Genomic DNA, 26,776 nt, shown 5'->3' with positions numbered 1-26,776 from the left:
TACTGACCTTTGAAGGCACGTGACCCAGTTTCGAACTTGACCTAGATATCATCAAGGTGAACGTTCTGACCAATTTTCATGAAGATCTTGTGAAATATCTGGCCTCTAGAGAGGTCACAAGGTTTATCTATTTTTAGACCTACTGACCTAGTTTTTGACCGCACGTGACCCAGGTTCGAACTTGACCTAGGTATCATCAAGATGAACATTCAGACCAACTTTCATACAGATCCCATAAAAATATGGCTTTTAGAGAGGTCACAAGGTTTTTCTATTATTTGACCTCTGACCTAGATTTTGACGGCACGTGACCCAGTTTCGAACTTGACCTAGATATCATCAAGGTGAACGTTCTGACCAATTTTCATGAAGATCTTTGAAATATATGGCCTCTAGAGAGGTCACAAGGTTTTTCTATTTTTAGACCTACTGACCTAGTTTTTGAAGGCACGTGACCCAGTTTTGAACTTGACCTAGATATCATCAAGATGAACATTCTGACCAACTTTCATAAAGATCTCATGAAAAATGTGACCTCTAGAGTGGTCACAAGCAAAAGTTTACGGACGCACGCACGCACGATGGACACCGCGCAAACACAAAAGCTCACCTTGTCACTTTGTGACACTGTCATTAACAGACACTGTGACCTTGAACTTTGACCTACTGACCTGTGGGCAACATGCAAGCAAAGTTTTAGGGCAGTGGGTCTAGGGTTCTCAAGATATTGAGCATAAAAATCGTTTGTACTAACAGTCACTGCAACCTTTGGCCCACTGACTTTAAAATAGACAGGACCATTCACTTCCCATGAGCAATGTGCCTGCTGAGTCAGAAGATCTTAGGTCAAGAGGTTATCAAGATATTAAGCAGACACTGTTTTTGTACAGACAGTTACTGTGACCTTTGACCTACTACCTGTCAAGAGAATCATAGGTAAAGGCACCCTCAAGCTATAGAGGAGAAAGGTTTTTTGTACTAAGTCACTGCGGCTAACCTCCAGAATCAATAGGGTTCATCCACTACCCATCAGCAATATGCCTGTCAAGGGCGAGGATCGAAGGTCATGTGGTTATCAATGTATTGAGCAGATTTTTTTGTACTAACAGTCACTGTGACCTTTGACCCACTGACATTTTTAAGTTAGAGTGGAACTGAAATCATTCACAGAAAAACAACCAGCACCATCAAATAATACATCCCTTTGTGACATTTCAGTTCACTTTGTTAAAAACTTAGATACATTTCAAATGAAACCCAACATTTCAATTTTGTTCATATTTTATCCTTTATTCAAAGACAATTTCTATACATGTATTCAAATAAATTGACATTCAATTTAATTTTAGTTTATGCAGTATGACTTCATCAACAACAGCTATACGTACATTACGACACCACTCTCCACTATTTGATATCTTCTAAGGCAAACAACGCCCCAAGAGTTGTGTAACTTTATTTCAGAAGCTTTAATGACTAGGAAGCCTTGTAAAGTTCTAACCAAGGTGTGACGCTGAAGCCGATACTGAAGCCAAAGTGAACACAATAGCTCTCACTATTTTTCGGATGATAGTGAAACCAAAAATACCTTCAAGGAGCAAAAACCTTTACACAATGTTTCAAGTGCTACAATGCCACCTATTTACATTCCAATTACAGGAAGTTAATTTCATCAATAAGTTGATAATATTAAAGTAATGTCTGAAACTTTTGACTTAAGAATGGCAAATGTTATTCAGTTTGTCATAAGTTTGTTTACAGCAAATTATACTGAATTTGCTGTGCTGTCTGTTGTTTCATTACAATAATTATATGCTAATTTAACAACTGAGCAAAATGAAAATTTAGCCTTTTTATGTCTAAGTCACAGTTTCTGACTTTTTAACATTGATAAATATGTGCCCACAGCAACAACCTCTGCACAAAAAGCATATTTTGGTCTACCTGGTGGTGTTTGCTTTAAACAGACAAGCTGCACTGTACTTTGCTTTGGAAACTTATTTCTGTATGTATGCATAATTCGAACCATAAACATGACTGCATTCGAAACTATATTTTTAGAAAAATTTTCATGATTTTTTCTTGATATATCTAATTAACTGTCGTTTCCGTTTGCTCCAGCCATATTCGTTTTCAGGAGTGTTAGGGGCCAACACTATTTTTTCACAAGTTAGTTTTCTGACACTACATGGAGAATCCAAGCTCAGTAACATTTTCCTGAGTTCTCGTATTCTTTCAGACCGCCTTACATGAGGTGATTGAACAGAATCTGTATCACTTTTATCACTCTCTGGTATAGTTAATGAATTATTATCTAATTCAACCATTTTCCCCATTTGTTTAATATCATTAACACATCCTGAACTTTCTTTGTCACATTTGTCATCTTTACTAAGAAGCTGACTGGCAAATAATCTTTTAATTGGTGGCTTTTCCTTAACTGGATATCTTCTTTGTGTATTATTTAAGTTTGTTGTTATTTCTTCAGTAGCACTTTCCTGAAGTTCCACAGACATAGCATCAACATCAGTCAATACACTACCATCTTTCTCAGTCTTGATAGTGAGAGGATCATCAGTTTCTCCCTGAATCACCTTTCTACCTCTACGGCATATCTTTCCGAACTCTATCTCAGAGTATCTTCCTTGAATTCCAAGTTCATTTATCCATTTATTGTTTTCAGAGTTGTCATCACAGGGACTTCCTTTCTCCTTAATTTCATTAAAACCAGCCTCATTTTCATTATCTGTTTCTGTCTCCTCATCAATAGACACTTCCATGTCTTCAATTATACTTGGAATATTTGTCTTGTCACCTACAAACTTTAGCGAATTAAATTTCCTAAGTTTGTTTCGCGTACTACTTGTTAAATTTTCTTTATTGTCTATGTGAGAAGCTGCAATACTTTTATGACCTGCGATACTATGTCGTCTTTGCCTGGTTAGTCTACGTCTACTTTGTCCGCCAGAATGTCTGACATTTCGGAACTGTGGAGAAACCTGAAAGATAATGAAAATATTGTCAGTTTAATTTCACAGCAATGTAACTAAAATTACAAATACGTTTCTATACAAGTCTATGTCAAATGAAACAAAACTTTATTAATCTTAGATAGTCACATTAAACAAACTCGTCCACTTATTTTTTTCTTGATGACGAATAAGTTACTGATATTTTCAAAACACTGTATAGGCATTTTTTATCATACCGAGAAAGTTGCATTGTGTATGACGATCAACGACAGCTGACTTTTGTCCCTTATCCTCTAAATTCCTCAGCCTAGATGCATTCAGTTGATATGAATTTGCAAATTCTGGTGATGTGTATGAAATAGCTTTAACCTTTAGCCTGTTGGTGGCAAATGATCCTGCCTTTGCAACCAGTGCAGACCAAGATCATCCGTGCAGGCTGGTCATGGTCACCATCTGCACTGTTCACTATAATATTCAGTCAATATATTTTCAGTGAACACCCCTTTGAATAATATGTGGTACTGCCCAAATTGAATGATGGCCCAGTCCATCTTAGGAATTTAGCAGGCTAAAGGTTTTAGAAATTTAGCAGGCTAAAGGTTAATTAAGTTCAACTGCACCAGCTCCTTTTCATACAAACTAAACGTTTTTAAATATAAAGATTAATATTACCCAAGGAAGATGGTGCAGCTCATCCACAGGAACGGAGGAAGCTGTGGGTGGATGTCTTGCACACAGCACAGGAGATGGCACATTGTTTTGAACATGTACTGGACTTTCTGTGAACACCAGAGATGGTTTGCGTGCAAGAGAAGACTTCTTTTTCCTCCTTGGCATCTTCAGTCTGAAATACAAATATTTCTGAATGAAATAATGTAGTCTAAATTCTAAGTAACTAATCAAAATTAAGCTTCATTATATCGCTGAGTACAAATTGTTTCAAAACTACACTGTCACATACATGAGGCCCTGGATTGTACTACATCATAACTGGAGCTTTTCTGTCCAAACAGAAACAATGTCAAGTCCTACACCTGTGGACACATGACATTAGCTTAAACATTTTTGAAAAAAGAGGGACATGAAGGCCCTGTATTTCTTACCTGACTTACTTCTTACTTCTTCAAACTAGCTTTCAAAAATACAATCATTCTGACAAAGTTCTGGCAGAAAAAGATGCCTCAGGAGTGTAATAACTACCGGTAACAAGGTTTGTTTGAAAAGTGATCCAACTCGATTATCTATATAAATCTTGATCATTCTGGACTTCATTAAGACAAACAATCTGACCAGGTTTCATATATGCATATAGATCAGGTAGAAAATATTGCCTCCAGAGTTATAACAGGACATTTTTATAATTTGACCTGGTGACTTAGCTTTTTATCCTAGATGACCAAATTAAAAAAAAACCCAAACATTCTGACAAAGTTTTAGTACATGTGAGCCAAAATTGTATCCCCTGGAGTGTTTACTCCTTTGAAATTGTTAAAATAATGTTATTTTCTCACTGTAAATTGTATTATTATGTTGGCTATAAACAAATTTATTATCATTTATTTTATGACATAGTAAACAATACAAACCAAAGGCCCCATCTACCAGTATCCTTATGGTTTGGTATATATAGTTTTTTCTTACTATATATGCTATACCATAAGGATACCGTTAGATGGGGCCTGTGTTTAGAAGTTGGCGAGTCTTTGGCAGGGGGCATAAACTTAGTCAAGGCCAATAATGAATTTTTCATCCTTGTTCATCCATACCCCAACAATGCTTGTTTCCATATCATGGGAAAATTTGTAAAATAATATTGGATTTCTAATTTTCGAAGTGATGATTACATTTTTGATGGGATTCAGATTCTTGTTTTTCTTACTCTAAAACGCTCGAAATTCGCTCTATGTTGACCCTGAGAAACAAAAATTTCCACCCCTTCCCGCACCTACCCCCTGGAAAAATCAAAAGGGAAATGACTACTAAAAGTTAAAAAAAAAAAATGAACTATGTCCCTAAAAGCTTATTTCCAATGGGGTCCATGGGTAAAATTTACATGCCCAAAGTTATAAAAAAATTTAAATCCTTTGTCAAGATTTAGGTTTAAAATGGGAGTAAAAGTAGACTCAGTATGCATAATTAAAATGACTAGAGAATAAAATAATATTACATTATTAATACTGATCAAGAAAGATAACATCACATTCAGTAACACAGAAATGGATCTTCAGGCTCTCTCTTGATGTAAGATGTTTTATACTTAATTAATATTGATAATAAATTTGTAATTAAATTTGCAACAAATGTTGATTGTGCTGAGAAAAGCATAATCCTCTTTCAAATGTTAACACCCTATTATTGGTGATAAATGGGTTTATGACACCTTGTACTAGTATATAGCCTAATATACAGCAAAATTAATGCACACCTCTGTATAGTTTAAAGGTGTTGATTAAATTAATTTAGGTGTTGATAAAATTGATTTTGAGTAATAAATGATCTTAAAGTATTTTCCTAGGTAATACAAAATATTAAAAAATAGAATTAAAAAAAAATGAAAGATATAAAAACATAATAGGGGGTATTTTAAAGGGAGTGTTTTGACCAAATTCTAAACTAAATGACATTTTGCCCAAATGGGGGTGTTTTGACTTGATATTGTGTAGGGGTGTATAATTAAGGCAAACATTTCTGCTAAATATTAACAAAAAGAGCTGTCAGATGACAGCGCGCTCGACTATTCGAAGAATTGATTGAAGAATGAGGTCAAAATATTTCCATAGATTTTCAGACAAAAAAAAAATAGATTTAACAAAAAATGTTCCTGTATTTGTGGATTTCGATTAGTCTTGCACTAAATGGCAATGTGTGACCATGATGGCAAATATGTTAAGTTATAATCATATTAGACAAAATATGGACTTGTATGAAAAATTTAACTAATTTCCAAGTCAAAAAAGGCCATAATTAAGTCAAAATAGTTGACAGAGTTATGTACTCTTGCCTACAGATGGAAATCATGTTGATAAACTAGTGTTAAAAGTTTCAAAGCCACAGTTCAAATAGTTTTGACAAAATGCTGACTTGTAAGAAAAACTGAACAAATTTCAAAGTCCAAAAAGGGCCATAATTCAGCCAAAATAGTTGTCAGAGTTATGTACTCTTGCCTACAGATGGAAATCATAATGATAAACAAGTGTTTAAAGTTTAAAAGCCATATGTTAAATAGTCTTGACAAAACATGGACATATACAAAACTGAACCAATTACCAAGTTCAAAAAGGGCCATAATTCAGCCAAAAAAGATGACAGAGTTGTGTACTCTTGCCTATTGATAGAGACTATTATACTGAACAAGTTATAAAAGTTTCAAAGCCATATGTCAAACACTTTACACAAAATATAAACTGGTACGAAAAACTTAACCAAGATTTTTATGTCAAAAGGGGCCATAATTCAGCCAAAATGCTTGATGGAGTTATGTTCTCTTGCCTACAACTGGACATGGTGATGGTAAACAAGTGTTGAAAGTTTCAAAGCTCTATCTCAAAAGACTTTGTCAAAATGTAGACTGGTACGAAAAACTTAACCAAGATTTCTAAGTCAAAAAGGGGCCATAATTCAACCAAAATGCTTGATGGAGTTATGTACTCTTGCCTACAACTGGACATGGTGATGGTAAACAAGTGTTGAAAGTTTCAAAGCTTTATCTCAAAAGACTTTGTCAAAATGTGGACTGGTACGAAAAACTTAACCAGGGTGTGATGCCGACGCCGTGGTGAGTAGGATAGCTCTACTTATTCTTTGAATAGTCGAGCTAAAAATGCTTAATTCATCTCTAGTTCTAATCATGACAAATCAGATGGAGGAGTTCACTGATATATGTATGCACCAAGGCATATACATCAATCAGCCATGACTGACCTGCTATAACAAGGTGCTCTACAATTAGGACTCATCCAGTGCAAGTGGGCTGGACCAAAGAGCTATAAGAATATTTCATTCTTACTTCTTTAGCTAAACTCATAAGAAGCAAATTATGCTAACCCTAGATGCACATTGTACAAAAATAACCATTAAGATCTCTATATGAATATCAGTACTTCATCTATAACATTCAATGAATGATCTTTCGACTTGTGCTATTTTTAACATGATAATGTTGTGTATCCAAGGCTGATAGCTATTCAATTTCCAATAAGGTTATTTTTAGATTGACAAATGTACCATGAAAAACAAGTGGAATAATCTTACAGTTGGATTTTAAATTATGGCAATAAATGTCAAAGAAATACACGTTTTAGTCGGTTTTGGCAATCTATTTTGCAAATCTACAGGTATTTTTTAATTTTTCCGGCGTTATTTGATTATAAACAAACTGTAATTAAATGTTAAAATTGACTTTATCGTAATTATTGAAAAAGAGCACTGATTCACATTAAATTACCTGCCGCTTTAGCTAAAACAAGTCTGAACATATTTTTGACATCTAATGCCTGGTGGCAGCCATTTGTAAACTACCTATTAACATAAAACGAACTGTCCGATTGGTTATTTATTTGAGAATTACCAATGATATTTCAGAATACATATGAAGTTCGGCTGCAGTTCTCGCGCATCACCACGTGATTTGAATCGCGAAAAACGATTGGTTTATTCCGTGGAGGGTTCGAAATTTAAAAATGGTTGACAATCTCGTTCAGGCATGCCAAAAATAATTTGAATCACACGTATAATCCTATTTATACTCTGGTAAAATAATTTTAATTGATTAATCATCCGCTTTTGTGCTTCTTAATTTTCTGAGATAGCTGTTTTATCCATTTTCCATGATTTTACGGCAAAGCCACAACTGTTTTCTTTTCTCGTTTGGCCTGGCCTGAAATTATGAATTTAACTAGGTTATATTTTTCAGGCCCCAGAAGTCACATATATTAGCAGTACAGTTAAATTATCAGTTTGCTACTGTAAAAACTTTAATTGTTATTGAAACACCCATTCTAAATTTACAAACAGTTCTTTTTGATGTGAAAACTGCCTTTAAAAAGTCTGAAACTAACCCTGAAGTATTCAAATCCAAATATAATGAAATCAAATCAACTTACAAGGATTATTTCACAATTTACAGACATTTCGAAAGATGATTTAAAGGTTTGGTGTGCTGCCGTCAGCCACCTTCATTCAAAATTATTGTTTGCCAGATATCGCATTTTTTTTTCAGCCGAGGCAAAAGCTACTGTATTGATTTAGCCCTAAATTTTGTATCAGAATATAGAAAAAAGTTTATTATCTTTTCCGACTAACTCAGTTTTACAGACTGTTCATTACCGAAATATGAAAAATCCTTTCATTCAAAATATTCGCAGGCTGAGGGTTCATGTTAAATGCACTATATCTAATTGAAGTTCAAAAAGTCTACCATATATCAAAGAGCTATAAAAAATAAATAGATTGGCAACTTGAAAGGCATATAGAGCAAATCTCGCCAACCTCCCGTGACAAAAAAACGAGATCTCGTTTACCTGAAGTGGCGCTTTCTCCACGCGCCATTTTGTTTGCGAAAGCAATTATTCATCGGTAAAATAATTATCACCGTATGACCACGCTTCTTTCGATGGCAAAAAAAAAACGTGTACCATTTCACATTAAACTAATTTTGTTTTACAAGCTAACGTGTATTTTAAATGTAGTTTTAAAGGTACACGTTGTAGCTCCATGCTCGCCGATGTTTGTTTTTAGTAAGATAACGCTGAATCACGCTATGACACGAGCTCACGCGAGATTACAGCCAGTTGCCATTCTGTGTATTTTATACTTCTTTGCATATATTGTTGGATTCCAAGTCATGTTGGTATTATAAATGGTAATGAGGATGCTGATACAGCAGCCAAGAAATCCCTTTCATTAGCAAAGTCTAATTTGAAATTACTAGGGCTGTCATCGATAGAAACGATATCGATGTATCAACGATATTTTTTTGTCGATCGATTATCGATTCCCATTTTCAAAAATCGATATTTTACAGAGAGAAAAAACTATCCAGATAAACACTCAGACACTCAAAAACTATTAAGTTCACAAGTTGTAAATTTGGATAAATGTAAAAGAGAAGTGAAGGCAAAATAAAAACGAAAGATTTCATTAATTTTTATTCATTTCTTTTATTTCATATATACAAATACAACACAATCAAACAGTAATATGAAAAGTAGGCAATTAAACTAAAAATAGCATTTACAGGAAGGTATATTGTATGCATACGAACAAAAAGATTGTTAATCTAACTTAATAATCGATGTATCGTCGATATTTGTCTTCTGATATATCGGTATCATCGACATGCCTAAGACCCAATCAATGACAGCCCTAGAAATTACCATATACTAGCTGATTTTAACCAAATATAAATAAATACTTTTACAGTGTTCGAAATTCATGGTAGTTAGATAGCCTATGGCTACAGAATTTCAGCTCGGGCTACCGATTTTTCCGCAGATACAAGCCCGACCAGGCTACCGAGTACCGAATTTTCATAATGTGATTAAATTTTAAAAAAACATGCTAATTAAACGAGTATAGCATCTTGATTTCATAAATTATGATCTCCATTAATAAACGTTTATTGTTCAAGAATGCATCACGCATCGTCCAGATTGAAGAACGCTTATTGAATTATGAATGTTGTTTTTTTGCAATCGCATGTGTTGACAATCAAACGCAGTGTCAAAGACGCAACCACAGCACTAATTGGCTGAATACAATCACCTCTAGTGTAACGGATAATTATGTCTCCCCCAGGAGACATATTGTTTTTGCCCTGTCCGTCCGTACGTACGTACGTCACACTTCATTTCCGAGCAATAACTGGAGAACCATTTGACCTAGAACCTTCAAACTTCATAGAGTTGTAGGGCTGCTGGAGTAGACGACCCCTATTGTTTTTGGGGTCACTCTGTCAAAGGTCAAAGTCACAGGGGCCTGAACATTGAAAACCATTTCCGATCAATAACTAGAGAACCACTTGACCCAGAATGTTGAAACTTCATAGGATGATTGGTCATGAAGAGTAGATGACCCCTATTGATTTTGGTTTATTATCTTTTCCGACTAACTCAGTTTTACAGTCTGTTCATTACCGAAATATGAAAAATCCTTTCATTCAAAATATTCGCAGGCTGAGGGTTCATGTTAAATGCACTATATCTAATTGAAGTTCAAAAAGTCTACCATATATCAAAGAGCTATAAAAAATAAATAGATTGGCAACTTGAAAGGCATATAGAGCAAATCTCGCCAACCTCCCGTGACAAAAAAACGAGATCTCGTTTACCTGAAGTGGCGCTTTCTCCACGCGCCATTTTGTTTGCGAAAGCAATTATTCATCGGTAAAATAATTATCACCGTATGACCACGCTTCTTTCGATGGCAAAAAAAAAAACGTGTACCATTTCACATTAAACTAATTTTGTTTTAGAAGCTAACGTGTATTTTAAATGTAGTTTTAAAGGTACACGTTGTAGCTCCATGCTCGCCGATGTTTGTTTTTAGTAAGATAACGCCGAATCACGCTATGACACGAGCTCACGCGAGATTACAGCCAGTTGCCATTCTGTGTATTTTATACTTCTTTGCATATATTGTTGGATTCCAAGTCATGTTGGTATTATAAATGGTAATGAGGATGCTGATACAGCAGCCAAGAAATCCCTTTCATTAGCAAAGTCTAATTTGAAATTACTAGGGCTGTCATCGATAGAAACGATATCGATGTATCAACGATATTTTTTTGTCGATCGATTATCGATTCCCATTTTCAAAAATCGATATTTTACAGAGAGAAAAAACTATCCAGATAAACACTCAGACACTCAAAAACTATTAAGTTCACAAGTTGTAAATTTGGATAAATGTAAAAGAGAAGTGAAGGCAAAATAAAAACGAAAGATTTCATTAATTTTTATTCATTTCTTTTATTTCATATATACAAATACAACACAATCAAACAGTAATATGAAAAGTAGGCAATTAAACTAAAAATAGCATTTACAGGAAGGTATATTGTATGCATACGAACAAAAAGATTGTTAATCTAACTTAATAATCGATGTATCGTCGATATTTGTCTTCTGATATATCGGTATCATCGATATGCCTAAGACCCAATCAATGACAGCCCTAGAAATTACCATATACTAGCTGATTTTAAACCAAATATAAATAAATACTTTTACAGTGTTCGAAATTCATGGTAGTTAGATAGCCTATGGCTACAGAATTTCAGCTTGGGCTACCGATTTTCCGCAGATACAAGCCCGACCAGGCTACCGAGTACCGAATTTTCATAATGTGATTAAATTTTAAAAAAACATGCTAATTAAACGAGTATAGCATCTTGATTTCATAAATTATGATCTCCATTAATAAACGTTTATTGTTCAAGAATGCATCACGCATCGTCCAGATTGAAGAACGCTTATTGAATTATGAATGTTGTTTTTTTGCAATCGCATGTGTTGACAATCAAACGCAGTGTCAAAGACGCAACCACAGCGCTAATTGGCTGAATACAATCACCTCTAGTGTAACGGATAATTATGTCTCCCCCAGGAGACATATTGTTTTTGCCCTGTCCGTCCGTACGTACGTACGTCACACTTCATTTCCGAGCAATAACTGGAGAACCATTTGACCTAGAACCTTCAAACTTCATAGAGTTGTAGGGCTGCTGGAGTAGACGACCCCTATTGTTTTTGGGGTCACTCCGTCAAAGGTCAAGGTCACAGGGGCCTGAACATTGAAAACCATTTCCGATCAATAACTAGAGAACCACTTGACCCAGAATGTTGAAACTTCATAGGATGATTGGTCATGAAGAGTAGATGACCCCTATTGATTTTGGGGTCACTCCGTCAAAGGTCAAGGTCACAGGGGCCTGAACATTTAAAACCATTTCCGATTAATAACTAGAGAACCACTTGACCCAGAATGTTGAAACTTCATAGGATGATTGGTCATGAAGAGTAGATGACCCCTATTGATTTTGGGGTCACTCCGTCAAAGGTCAAGGTCACAGGGGCCTGAACATTGAAAACCATTTCTGATCAATAACTAGAGAACCACTTGACCCAGAATGTTGAAACTTCATAGGATGATTGTTCATACAGAGTAGATGATCCCTATTGATTTTGGGGTCACTCCATCAAAGGTCAAGGTCAAAGGGGCCTGAACATTGAAAACAATTTCCGATCAATAACTAGAGAACCACTTGACCCAGAATGTTGAAACTTCATAGGATGATTGATCATGAAGAGTAGATGACCCCTAATGATTTTGGGGTCACTCCGTCAAAGGTCAAGGTCACAGGGGCCTGAAGATCGAAAACCATTTCCGATCAATAACTAGAGAACCACTTGACCCAGAATGTTGAAACTTCATAGGATGATTGATCATGAAGAGTAGATGACCCCTATTGATTTTGGGGTCACTCCATCAAAGGTCAAGGTCACAGGTGCCTGAACATGGAAAACCATTTCCGATCAATAACTGGAGAACCACTTTAACCAGAATGTTGAAACTTCATAGGATGATTGTACATTCAAAGTAGATGACCCCTATTGATTTTGGGGTCACTCCATCAAAGGTCAAGGTCACAGGTGCCTGAACATTGAAAACCATTTCCGATCAATAACTGGAGAACCACTTTAACCAGAATGTTGAAACTTCATAGGATGATTGTACATGCAAAGTAGATGACCCCTATCGATTTTGGGGTCACTCCATTAAAGGTCAAGGTCACAGGGGCCTGAACATTGAAAACATTTCCGGTCAGTAACTTGAGAACCACTTGACCCAGAATGTTGAAACTTAATAGGATGATTGGTCATGCAGAGTAGATGACCCCTAACTATTTGGGGTCACTCTATTAAGGTCAAGGCCACAGGGGCCTGAACATGGAAAACCATTTCCAATCAATAACTTGAGAACCTCTCAACCCAGAATGTTGAAACTTCATAGGATGATTGTTCATACAGAGTAAATGACCCCTATTGTTTTTGGGGTCACTCCGTTAAAGGTCAAGGTCACAGGGGCCTGAACATTGACCATGGGTGAAAGTTTTCCGGAATACTCCGGAAGTTCCGGATTTTCCATCTCGGCCGGGATCGTTTTTCCAAATCGTCTAAATCCGGGTTGAAATTCAGGGGTGGGGGGGGGGGTGTTGGTATTGTGTCATCAATCAACAAAGCTTGAAAAATCAGTCGATCGGCGACAAACACAATCGACTCTGTTTATCACATTTGCCGTTTGCAACGCATCTCGCATATCGTCAATATGTAACGACAATTTTGATTGGCCCGCATAGGCGCTGTACTTCAGTGAAAACAACTGTTACGTTTTTCATAAATTTTACATGCGCCGAAAAGTTCCCGCGCGTCAGAATTTGCACGGACTTTTGTCTGCAGCATGCATTTCTCGATTTCTTGCATGCACATGTAGCCGCCTCGTATATTGCGAGTTATGTCTTATACGAGTATTGGTGGGTTAAAGTCTGGATAGGGACGAGTGGACCTCTCTGTATGCTCATCTGATTGGACGCGTGGATTTTACCTCGTAACTTTACCAAATGCAGAAATTACATCCCTAAAAATAACCTGGATTGACTGGAATTTACCTGCAAATCGTAAAGATATCAAAACGTCATACCAGTAATTTTCCATTCCACGAACACATGCGACCTATCGTAATAATAATATCTAATTTAGGCTAGATCGCCGTTACTTTTGTTTATCGACACGTACACAAAAAACGCGCTTAGTGCATTCATTTTTTAATATAATCGCTTCAAATTTTCAACACCGCTTGAGAAGTAATACAGTTTGAATTCTATAACGATTTTAATAAGATATCGACAGAAATGTAGGCAAAAGTCTATAAAAACGATCGAATTTTCATACATTTATTTGTAAAATTTCAAACAGCGCGATCTTAAATATTTATTTATTTCTAAAAGTAAATAAATACTACATTCTATGGTCATAAAATTCAGACTTTTGACAAGAAAGTACAAAAAAAAACAGAATTAAAAAAATCTTAAATATAAAAAAGCGGCAGCTATTTCAATACATGATAAAAATTTTGGCAAACAGATTTCTGTGTAATGCGGCAGAATAGGTTATGTGGACCTCGTGAACGTAAATAGAAATATGGTTTTAAAATAAAGCAGTATGATGTCGCTGTGGTTTTAAATAAGTTTGATAAGTAAATGAATATTTGTAGATGTATTTTTGACACGACACTATGTGAGATATTCTTCTCAAACAATAATGTAAAAAATTTTAGGGCAAATAGGTCACTTATCGTTTGACACATTTACCTGTCAGTTCATATGGGATATTGCACATTCGCTTTTAAAAAAATTAAAGAAGATACTTTTTTTACTGTTTTAAAGAACCGAGGCGGTACGATCAGACAGTGATGTGTCACATGGCGTGAAAACATGACGTAATGCCATGACAATCATCGGGCAACTTTGATCTCCACTTCAGATGCCATGATACCGACACACTTCTTTTAGCTCTTTAAGGGGGTTTTAACTGATGACGAAAACAAGGCCAGTACTTTATTTATCAACAGAATATTTACCGATAATTGTTAATGTTTTTTTCCGCTTTGAAACAGGGGTGGGTTGATAATTATTTTTCGGGATTTTCGAATCCAAAGCAATCTAGATCAGATAGGATACAAGAAAAATAATTAACAGCTGCATACTGATAAAAGGAAGCAAGATTCCTGTTTGTTTCATATTTAATGTTCGTCCCGACAGTGCAGGACCGAATGTTCCGGCCATTTTTTGGCAACTTTCGTGATGTCTGGATTTTATTATACACACCTTGTAAAGAGTTCCAATTATAAAACAAGCGTCAACCACGGAAAAGTCACTTTTATAAAAAAATATTGCAGTGACGATTACTCGATCGCGTTACGTACCGAAATTTACTTCACTGTTGTTTTAAAACATCATTTTAGACGACCGTTAATAACTATTCACTCACTTTTTCATGACTTTCACGTGCGCTAAAAGTTGCCGCGTCAAGTTTGCACGGACTTTCACACGCATGTCTTGATTTCTACGGTTTGCACGCTTTTTATCTCCAAAGTATCAATCTTTCCAGGAGGAACAGGAGGAAGATCAAGATTTCTTTCGGGGATTAACACGCCGTAATTAGGGCTGCACGGGTTAGTGCGTGAAAAATAATGTTTTTACCGCCAGCGTACAATACTTAGGACTTAGAAAGCAAACATGGTAACAAATGGAGATGGGCTTGGCTATCTGAATGTGACACTGATGGTGATCGATGGGGTCTTTGGCTACGAAAACCGGATATTGCAGGGTCTGCATTTTGTGAATGTTGTGCCAAAACATTAAAATATGGTGGCATGAAAAAACAAAAATGTTGCTAGAATTTTCAGGTAGTTTCAGTCTGAATCTTACAAAAATATGTTGAGGGTATATTGTTGAAACAAGTCCTTGAAAATCGCGCATTTTGTGCAATATAATAAGTAAATTTTTGGCACACATATAAGGGTAGAATAGGGCTGTTGTAAGCGTTCAAAATCACTAATTCTCAGAAGCCTCCGGGGGGCTTTGCCCCCCTGGCCCCCCTACCAGGGCTTTGCCCTGGACCCAGTGGGGGCCCAAGTGGCCCCCAAGCCCCCAGCAAATTTTTCAGGATTTTCAATATTCCATACTTTCACCCATGCATTGATAACCAGTTCCGATCAATAACTTGAGAACCACTTGACCCAGAATGATGAAAGTTCATCTATAGGATGATTGAACATGCAGAGTAGAAGACCCCTATTGATTTTGGAGTCAGTCAATTAAAGGTCAAGGGCACAGTGGCCTGTTCATGTAAAATAATTTTTTTGAAATAACTTGAGAACCACTTGACCTACAATGTTGAAACTTAATAGGATGATTGGACATTCAGAGTAGATGACCCCTATTTATTTTGAGGTCACTTGATCAAAGGTCAAGGTCACAGGAGCCTGAACAGTGACTTGAGAACCACTAGGCCAGGAGTGTTGAAATTTAGCGGGATGACTGGACATGCCAAGTAGATGATCCCTATTGCAGCCAACCATCAGTGTCTCTTTGACTTTCGCTCCTGACCCCTATTGACTTCTTGCCTATAGGACTTTGCATTTTGGGAGACATGCGCTTTTTTACAAAAGCATTTTCTAGTTTGATTAGCTTTCACACTTCTCGCGGAAATCTCACAAGTACCTGAAGTAGGCAGAGCTTAAATTATGCTATCAGCGTGTGTATGTTTGTGTATTCAGCACTCATTTCGACATCTTGCAAATTGTCAACAGTCCGAGTGGCAGTAATTGGCAAGTGCGGATCCTAAAATATCGGGCGTTTGAGGTTAGATTTTGTTTGGCAAGGACAGTCAGGGGTGTAACTGTTTCAAGTAATCGCAGTTTATAACCCATTTGAGTTATTGGTTTAACTTTCATAACTTGTTTCAGTTATTATAAAATATTACAAAGTCCTCCTGTGCCAATTCCTCATTTTGAATGTGACTAATGCAATTATTTCCTGAATCCTTGACCTTTTATCTTTCCAGCTACATTGTATGCAGTAAAAAATTTTACGCAAGGCTGATAAAGTTTTACGCATAAAACAAACTCTTAATATCTCATTATTATCCCATTATGCTTATCAGGTCATGCTCAGACTAAAAGAGAATTTGATTAACCTCAGTTTGCTACTAATTTCACTTTAAAGGTCACTTTGTGAAAACAGCAAAAAGACTTTTTTTGAATAACTTACCTGAGTTTACTATATTTTATAACTAATACAGGTTATAAAATGCTTGAAAAAGTAACTGAAATAGGTTACATAACTTAAAACAGTTACACCCCTGACTGAAGGAGTGACATGTCTGATGATTTTAGACTAGCGATGCTGATCTGGACTGGAGTATTCAAAGTTGAAATTGTTCGAAAACATGGCAAACATATATATTTTTTTACTACTTCAAACATGCATAGATGTCTGTAAAACAATATGTTATATGGTGCAAAAATTAAGTATTTTATGGTGTTAGAGTTCGGGCTAGTGAAATTGGTGTCGGGCTTGGAAAATTTCCTATCTGGTACCCCGAATGGGCAAGTGGATTCAAATCTGAATTTCGTACACTGCTTTTATCTAAATGGCAATTGCCATGGAACAATGCTTCGTTCAATAAACTTCATGATATAAAACCTACTTTAGCTGAAATAATTTCTGAATGCATATCTTTAATTGTCAAACATAACTTAATGCTAAACATGTTTTAATCGACTGTGTTGACTTTACTTCACAGCTCAGTACATACTATGATGTTCAATCTTTTAAAGAATTGTTTGAAAAAGTTTCAATTGCCAATATTTTATCCTTTTTAAAGCAGATAGGCATTTATCACAAATCTGAACATTAAAGTTTTGACAGATATTTTGCAATATTATTGTTTGCTACCTTTATATGTATATGTGTTTTATTAGCTCACCTGTCACATAGTGACAGGGTGAGCTTTTGTGATCGTCCGTCCACAGTTTCTTGTGAACAAGATAGAGACCACATTTTGCTATCAATTTTAATCAGTCTTGCACAAAACTTGTATTGGCATAATATCTTGGTTCCTTTCGAAACCTGGCCAGATCCCATCATGGGTTCTAGAGTTATGGCCCCTTAAAGGGCCAAAATTTGTTTATTATGAACACAATAGAAGTGTCATTTTACAATTGATTTTAACCACATTTACACACAACTTAAGTCACAATCAGATCTCAGTTCCTTTTTGAAAACTGGCTAGATTCCATCTTGGGTTCTAGAGTTATTGTCCCTGAAAGCGGCAAAGTTTTCTGTTTTGGCCCTTTCAGCCATATGGTTTCATTTTTGCTTTGATTTGATACAAACTTGCACAGAATGTTTATCTTGATGATCTCTTGGCCAGGTTTGAAACTGGGTCACCAGGTCAAATCGAAGGAAAAGCTTGTTAACACTCTTGAGGCCACATTTATGACCCTATCTTCATGAAACTTAGTACGAATGTTTATCATGATGATTCCTGTGCTAAATATAAAACTGGGTCATATGGGGCCAAAAACTAGGTCACCCGGTCAAATCAAAGGAAAAGCTTGTTAACACTCTTGAGGCCACATTTATGACCCAGTCTTCATGAAACTTGGTAAGAATGTTTATCTTTATGATTCCAAGGCCAAGTTCGAAACTGGGTCATGTGGGGTCAAAAACTAGGTCACCACTCAGATCAAAGGAAAAGCTTGTTAACACTGTAGAGGCCACATTTGTGCCCAGGGCTTTCTTCTTGAAACTTGGTCAGAATGTTTATCTTGATGATTCCAAGGCCAAGTTTAACAGGTGAGCGTTAAAGGGTTATCATGACCCTTTTGAATATATGATTTTAGAGATGCGTTTCAATTTATGTTTTTACATATACATATTTAGTGATGCTTTACAATTTACGTTCTGAATGTAATTTCTTCTCGGCGATAATAACCTTTTTGCCTCGATTTGTCATAAAGTCCAACTCACTCACCCCTCCTAAAATTTGACAGTATACTTCTACTCGTGTTTGTGTAAGATTTAAACGTATCTTTAAAATAGCAAAGCAAAAACTTCCGTTTGTCACTGATGGAGTCGTATTGAATATAAAATTAGAACAGTGACCTCGTCAGTCACTGTTAATTCAAAAACTAAATCAAATTCAGCAGTTTAGGAGAGCATTGCAGTTGCAAATTACAAAAAAAGAAAAAATCATGTTATATTACTATAATCCTTTATTCGTTAACAAACAATAGTTAATAGATTTTGATCAAAGTTTCCATTATGCCACAGAAAATACTAAAATTGAGTTAAAATTGATTTGAGTATGTTTTATCAATGTATCTATATATTTTTTTCAGATGTCATTTGAACAGCAAGGAGAAGATGTTTGACTCTGGTACACAAGAGAAAGAAGAAGAAAATTTAGGGTGTGATTCCCAGCCTGGTCAGACTACTTTAAGTGATGCTGTACCCCATGGCCAGATTCAGAAAATATCTCAAGAGGGAAGCAAAAACACATATGTTCTTATTCTTAGTAAAGATTATTTAAAGTCAGAGTCTTCTAAGGGCCATTCATTACTAAAATATTCCTCAAGAGGTTCTGAGGGCAGTAGAGCTAACTCAAAATTATTCACTGCAGCAGCAGAAAGGGATTTTGATTCACCAAGTGGAGAAGTTGCTGTCAGCAGAAAGAAGTTGCTTCACCCTCCATCAGATGTAAAGCTTAATTTGTCAAATATAAATGATGATGAATATGACAGTAATAAGTCAGCAAGTAGTGTGTTTTTGCAACAGGATTCTGGTTTGTCTGAACATGACTCTGCCATAGAGATTGATATTTCACAGAGCAACTCTAGTGGCAATACTCCGCATTCTAATTCTCTTAGCTTTTTTTGTGAAAAATCTCAAATGAATGCCTATGTAATACCCACACCAGTAAAGCCTCGGAAGGAAATTGTTGAAAAGCATGCCTTTAAGAAGACTTCACCTCTTAAACTTAGTGAACAGGTTTCAAAGTCGGGGTTTAGTGCATACAGCTCAAGTAATAAAACTAGTCAGTCTGCTGTCAAGAAGGCTGTTTCGGTGACTTCGACCCAGGATGCTAGTGTATGCAGAGTTAAAAAGACTTCTTACACAAATGAAGCAGTTCCCATTATGGGGCGATCTACAAGCAGCATTCAGCATACACCTACCACTATACTTCCACAGACTAATCCAAAAGCTGTGCCAACATTCAGTAACATATCACCTATTAACCAGCAACACGCCTCACAACCTCCACAAAGCACCTTCATTCCCATCAGTCCTGCAGAATCTCCAGCCAATGGTGCTAAGTCTACTGGTCCGCTTACATCTACACCTCTCACAACAGAATCAGATCGCCGGTGTCAGCCTGTTAGTTTAGAATCGTCCACACACAGGCCAGTTTATATTATACCATCACCATTTGCTAGACAGAATTCTTTCCCCATAAATACTCCAACACAACAGAAACGTGACATTTTCTCACCAGCGGTACAAACACCTTCAATGAACAATAGCTCTGGTTTTATAAGTGCAAGCAGCAGTTTAGAAACTCCAGATGCTTCGAGTTCCTTTGATGCAGAAAAGAATCAACAGTCGGGCAGTCAGTACTCCCCTATGGACACAAAAGAAGTTGATTCAGAATCACAGTCCGGTATTGGGATGATTGGACTATCAAAACATGATGGATCTGGTGGCGTTGTAATAACTGTGAATGAGGATGGTGATATTGAAGACCTGGATCAGGGTTTTGATTCAAACTCCTTGGACCCTTCAGTGTGCAGCTCACAGGAATCAGAGTCTAGTGAGCCAGTAGAGAAAGGTAAACATGATTATCCACACCAGAAATGCTCCAAAAATCTTATTTTAAAAGCATGGAGTTTTCGTATAATCATACTTGTAAATTTGATAAATAGAGAAAGCAGAAATCTTTTATTACCTTAGCTCATCTGCTTTTTGAAAAAAATCTACACGGTAACATTGTCGTCACTTGATCGTCGGCGTTGGTTACAATTTTTGTTGAGGTCCACCTTTTCTCAAAAACTGTAAGAGGTACAGCTTTGAAACATTGCACATTTGTTAATCATCATTAGGGGACTGTGTAGGCCAAGAACCATAACTCTAATTTGCATTTTGTTAAAATTATGGCCATTTTTGTACTTAGAAAATGTAAGTTTTCTGGTTAAAATTTTTGTTTAGGTCCGCCTTTTCTCAAAAACTATTAGAGCTACAGCTTTGAAACTTTGCACACTTGTTTATCATTATTAGGTGACTATGTAGGCCAAAAACCATAACTCTAACCTGCATTTTGTCATAATTATGGCCCTCTTTGTACTTAGAAATTCTGAACTGTACATCTTTCCTTTACTGTCCAGCACTTGCAAGAGGAGCGATAGCACCCATAGGCGGTGCTCTTTTTAAATTGCAGTATTATCTGTTACACAGATATATTTCACATTTTCATTCTTGTTTAAGTGTTTTAGTAATACAGAAGTATATTTAAAAAGATCTATTTTATGATTTCTGCTACATATAATATTGAAAGTTACATGTATGCTCTATTCATAATAAGTATCTGTTAAATTATTTATATTTAGTTGGATTGAATCGGTCATTGACGAATATCCAGTGGTTGAAGGGTATGCAACTGAATGAGGAGAAAGCTTCCAGTCACATTCAGTCTCACCAGCAGCAGAATATTCAGTGGATGACACTTACACCAGAAGAAATCAAAGCTGTATGAACTGTTTTCTTGTTGCCTTGTTTTTTCTTCTTATGAGTATTTAATTTGTGTTTAGTTAAGGGACCAAGATACGGTAGGTGAAAATCCTGTCAAAATAAAATAGTATTTTTAGCTTGATTATTCAAAGAAAGGTCTGAGCTTTTCTACTCGCCCTAGCGTCTGCATCACATCTTGGTTAAAGTTTTGCATGCAAGTACATATAGCTATCATTTTTAAAGGCATATAGCTTTGAAACTTATTTTCTATTTCTAGGTCAGTTACCAACCTCACTGGGTCAAGTCCTGTAACTCAGACAGACTCCATTAGTTTCCCTTTCATTAAACTGTGTACTTGATGCAGTATAAAATAGCATGTTGCAAGCAAAAATATAAGCATTTACTCACGTCCATATAGGAATGAAGTGAATTGCTTTGGCGTAGTGTATTAGGGGATCCCCAGGCTGGTTAGTATTTCATCACTCAAACAGTTCTACTTTTTTAACTATCAGATTAGCAAAGAGTGTGGAGCCACAAAGCGGCCCCCCTTCTCATATATGTCAATGATCCAGATGGCGCTGTACAGTCGAGAAGATCGTAAAATGATGTTGAAGGAAATCTGCAAGTGGATAGAGGAAACATTTCCGTACTACAAATTTACTGCCAAGCCAGGCTGGAGGGTAAAATTTTGTCATATAATGTAGCAGTTTTTTTATCAAGGTCTGTGTGCAGTTCTTTTGGAATAGTTGATCTCATTCTTCTGACAGATCTTGTTTAACAAAAAATATATCATTAACTAGCAAAAGTTTAAACAAGATATTAGGAAAGATGTGTGCATAAAAAACCAAGATTTTAGTATTGTTCTATTTGAATGTCATAGGACAGTCATGGTGCTAAAATTTTCAAAAAATATGACTTTTTTGTGTGACAGGAGAAATCTTTTTTATAGATAAAAATATGTAGGAAGCAAACACTTTATCTCGGCTGACTAATAACTTAAAAAATTAAATATATATTGTAATGACCTTTTGACTTTAGTTTAAACTTAATAATGCAAACATCTTTTTTTTTTCAGAACTCCATCCGACATAATTTATCGCTTTACAATATATTTGAGCGTGAACCAGCTAAGCGACATGGATCCTACTGGACAATCAAGTCAGATGTTGAACCAAAAATGAAACACTATCCAAGAGAAAAACATTCAAGTAAGAATTCTTTCATAGAAATAACTGTTCTTTCTTTCATGCATTTTATTAGATTTATCTGTTTTCACCTTTAAATGTTAGAATGTGTGTACTTTAAAAGTCATTAGACTTGTAATGACAATTGGTTATTTCTGTTAGGTAATGTTTCTACTTGTGATTTCGACATTCTCTGGTTGTTAGACAAACCATTGTTTGTAAGAATTTCATTTACTGCTGAAGAATGCCAAAAGAACAGACTAGAATGCAGAATTAAGACATGGTTATGTCATTATTGTCCCCTTAGCATTTTGAAATACTAAGCCAAACTCTCCAAGGGGCCAGCATGGCAGAGTGGTCCAGGATGCTGACTTGGAATCCATCATCCCTTACAGATGGCAATTCGGAACCCTGTTTGAGCGTAGAATTCATTATTTGAGGAAGCAGTCAATGACCATAACTATAACAATGCCTATAAGGCACCATCAGAAACTGGGAAAAGTTGCCAAATGACCTAAATTGTTTTGATGTGACTTTAAACACTCCTTTAATTCAATTGACTTTATTATTGACGATTTGATTTTCTTAATCTATTTATGAAACAAACACTGGTATAATGTGAGGCGAGATGCCATTGAATGTTTGTGCCATGGACAGAGACATTACTGCTGGATCACCCTTCATAAAATTGTTTTCCTTGATATCAGCAGAAAAGGAGGAATTCTGGAATATGGTTAACACTAACAGTGCATGTGTATACTTTGCTACTGTTATTTAATTGTTAAAAAGATAAATTATATCATTTAAGATTTAAAATTGTTTTTTGGTTTTTTTTATCTTATTTTAGGTTCCCATAATACATCTGACATGCATCGTTCAGTGTCGACACTGCCTTCACAGATACCCCTCATCCCTATGTACAGCTCCATGGGCCAGCTTGCAGCAGTCTCTCCACAAACATTCAGTCATTCTGTACCAGTGTCAAACAATGCTGCCACTAGGAGGAAAGGTATGTACACTGACAAGAAAAATCTTCTTATGCTTCTACAAAAAGCCTTTTCAGTAGTCATAATATGAAATATTTTGGACACCCAGTTAGCCAACAAAACGTATGTTATTCAATACAAATGCAACACAATGCTGCCACCAGGAAGAAAGATAATTACGTAGGCTGTTGAGATTATTTGCTTCAACAGAAAATATTTTTTTACAGATTTCAAAGAGATACTTCAGTCTCTTATGTAACTTCATAGGTAACTTCAGTTAATTGCAAGGCCTTACACTGATTTCTTGAGACATTTCACACTAATTGCATAATTCCTCAAAGTGACTGTAAGAAAATTGCTTTGAATAGATGGAAAATTCTATTGTGTCCAGTACGAATATTTTATTTTGAAGCTACAAATAAAAAAATATATTCAGTTCTAGACTAGTGGATCTAAGAAAGGTAAACACTCAAACTGGTGATACATACAGATTATTTTACAGGTTTATCATATTGCTTGGTTTCTTAGGTAAATATTTTATATATAGAATATCTCTAGTTACAAAGTTTATTTGCCCAACATCTACTGTACTTGAAAACAACATCATCATTTGACATATCAAAAATATGAAATGGCTATGTTTCCTACATGGGTGTCAGTCATGTGAAAAGTTGATGACTGCATCTATATTATTTTTAAAACTTCAAATCTCACTCCTATAACTATTGATGATTTATACACAGTGTATTTTTTTTCAGGTCCACCACCAATTCTGCCTCGACCTACACCATACAGGGCCCCACAGGCTTATGCCCTAATACCCATCCCAAGTGTGAACCAGTCATTTAATCCTGCCAGTCCTAACCCAGTTCAACAACAAGTTCTTTTGAACCTGTCCCAATCTGGTCAGATGTCAGCTTGTCCTAGTCCCATTATTTCGGAAGGTAATCTATAGCTTATACATTGTATATACTTATGTCAAAAATAGAGCTATTTTATTAAACATCCTTACTGATTTATGTCATTCAAGTGCTCTTCCTGGAGAATGCTTGGTTTTTCTCTTGAGGCTTGAGTCTGTGAAGAACATCTTACCCCATAGATGTTGAAAGATTCATCATCTAGACTAATAAAAGGTATAGCAGTTTTAAGTGCTGCTGAAATTTATAAAGTGTAAATAAAATTCATCAAAATGTGTGTATTCATTACTAGTTGTTGGAAATTAGATTAGTTTTTGTTCTGAGAGGAGACAAAGTAACGTAAAGAATTGGTATGTTGAGTTATGTATTCTTCTTTAAAGCAAAGTTATGGTTGATATTTTAGAAATGGCTTGTCTGTTTTTTAGTTTCGTTCTTGTATTTTCAGTCTCAGCAGCTGTTGCCTCTATCCAAGTGTCGGGTGCAAGTCCCATTCCCCAAGAGCATTTCTGTGATACCAAAAGTGTACAACAAGAACATTTTTATAACAAACCCATGAACATTGTGAAACAAGCATGGATTAACTGCCAAAATAGTGAAACTGCCTCGTCAGTTGAAAGTGATAGAATTAATCAAACTGATGTCACAAGCTCAAGCGAAATAGCCAGCTCAACCGAATTCACTGGTCAAAGAACTAAATCAAAAAGACCTCGTGTAAAGCCAGGGTTACCAAAGCCAACGCTTTATAAAAATGAAGAAAGGAAGGCAAAAACGTCTGGTTCAAAGAAGCGCAAGCTTCAGCAGAAGGTGAGGACACTGTTAAACGAAAGTTCCGATGAGGATGAAGGTGTAGCAAAATTCTTATCCAAGCTCGAAAAAGAAATATTTTCGAAACCATTGAAATCTTCTGAAGCAGAGGATATGGAACAATTGTTAACAACCTCAACTCCAGCGAAAGAGCTGCATCTTTCTACAGCTGATCTTCCCTCACCAATTCAAGGCCTTACCCCATTAAGAGGCAGTGGGTTGTTTGATGGCAGTTTTCTTGACACGGCAGACAGGAAAGGTTCAGGGTTATCTCCTTATGCCAACGATATAAAACGAATATTGCAAAACTCTCCAAGACTTAGTGAAAATGCAGATGAGTTTTTAGACTTTAATGTGCTACCATCTCCAGATAAGTTTGAAGGAAGTCCAAGTCAGAATGGAAACTTGTCCAGAATTTTAAAGGAATATGGCCTAGATCCAGCCATTGATAATGCAGAAAATTTCCCCCATCTTAACTGGAGTGTTGTAGATCAAATAGTAGATAGCATGGATACAAACTAAAAAGAATTAATTCAGCTTTATTTTCTTGCTTGAATACAATTTTATGTTAAACATACAGCTCAAAAATGGTGAATTTATGTAAACATAAGTTGTATTCAAAGTGAATTTTTGTGGGGAGGGGGGCTTTGGGGGCTGGATGGGCAATAAATTTGTGGTATTGGCAGTTTTTTTTTTTGCTTTACTTTCACTTATAGTATATCAAAAAAGTTATTACAGTGTGTAAAGGTATCTTTAAGAAATTGGGTGATAATTTTTAGCTCGACTATTCAAAGAATAGTCTAGCTATTCTACTCACCCTGGCGTCGGCGTCGGCGTCTGCGTCACACCTTGGTTAAGTTTTTGCATGCAAGTACATACAGCCATCAATTAAAGGCATATAGCTTTGAAACTTATTTTTTCTTTTTCTAGGTCAATTACCAACCTCTCTGGGTCAAGTCCCATAACTCTGACATGTATTTTGAGCAAATTATGCCCCCTTTTGGACTTAGAAAATTTTGGTTAAAGTTTTACATGCAAGTTACTATCTCCAAAACTAATGCAGATATTGATTTGAAACTTTACATGTGTTTTTCGGGTTATAAAACTAGTTGATAGCAGCAAGTCCCATAACTCTGACTTTCATTTTGGCCAAATTATGCCCCCTTTTGGACTTAGAAAATTCTGGTTAAGTTTTGCGTGCAAGTACATACAGCTATTTCTAAAAGGCATATAGATTTGAAACTTATTTTTTCTTTTTCTAGATCAATTACCAACCTCACTGGGTCAAGACCCATAACTCTGACATGTATTTTGAGCAAATTATGCCCCCTTTTAGACTTAGAAAATTTTGGTTAAGTTTTACATGCAAGTTACTATCTCCAAAACTAATGCAGATATTGATTTGAAACTTCACATGTGTCTTCGGGGTTATAAATCTAGTTGATAGCAGCAAGTCCCATAACTCTGACCTTCATTTTGGCCAAATTATGCCCCTTTTGGGACTTAGACAATTCTGGTTAAAGTTTTGCGTGCAAGTACATACAGCTATTCTAAAAGGCATATA

The 26,776-nt window shown here is 35.9% G+C and overlaps 2 protein-coding genes across 4 annotated transcripts; one reads left to right on the top strand and one right to left on the bottom strand.

The window, feature by feature from the left end:
* Positions 1-1,259: 1,259 nt before the first annotated feature.
* Positions 1,260-7,564, bottom strand: LOC123537621 (uncharacterized). Of its 2 annotated transcripts, none has more exons than XM_045321456.2 (3): positions 7,017-7,105; positions 3,645-3,816; positions 1,260-2,999 (listed from the first exon to the last, which is right to left on the bottom strand). In XM_045321456.2, the coding sequence occupies exons 2-3, from the start codon at positions 3,807-3,809 to the stop codon at positions 2,070-2,072; spliced, it is 1,095 nt and encodes a 364-aa protein (XP_045177391.2). In that variant the 5' UTR covers positions 3,810-3,816; positions 7,017-7,105; the 3' UTR covers positions 1,260-2,069. The 2 variants fall into 2 exon arrangements, with proteins under 2 accessions (XP_045177391.2, XP_045177390.2); XM_045321455.2 differs by lacking the exon at positions 7,017-7,105 and adding an exon at positions 7,417-7,564 and having other exon boundaries at positions 1,261-2,999.
* Positions 7,203-26,766, top strand: LOC123535724 (uncharacterized). 2 transcript variants are annotated; one of them, XM_053528161.1, is made up of 8 exons: positions 7,203-7,306; positions 18,939-20,425; positions 21,201-21,340; positions 21,834-22,001; positions 22,397-22,529; positions 23,353-23,514; positions 24,250-24,435; positions 24,854-26,766. In XM_053528161.1, exons 2-8 carry the CDS (start codon positions 18,964-18,966, stop codon positions 25,732-25,734), a joined length of 3,132 nt encoding a protein of 1,043 aa, XP_053384136.1. In that variant the 5' UTR covers positions 7,203-7,306; positions 18,939-18,963; the 3' UTR covers positions 25,735-26,766. The 2 variants fall into 2 exon arrangements, with proteins under 2 accessions (XP_053384136.1, XP_053384135.1); XM_053528160.1 differs by lacking the exon at positions 7,203-7,306 and adding an exon at positions 7,606-7,721 and having other exon boundaries at positions 24,854-26,765.
* The last annotated feature ends 10 nt before the right edge of the window (positions 26,767-26,776 follow it).

The sequence above is a fragment of the Mercenaria mercenaria genome, chromosome 17 (assembly GCF_021730395.1).
Source record: "Mercenaria mercenaria strain notata chromosome 17, MADL_Memer_1, whole genome shotgun sequence".
Taxonomy (NCBI): domain Eukaryota; kingdom Metazoa; phylum Mollusca; class Bivalvia; order Venerida; family Veneridae; genus Mercenaria; species Mercenaria mercenaria.
The sequence above is the reverse complement of the archived record's forward strand: the minus strand, read 5'-3'. Positions and strand labels throughout refer to the sequence as shown.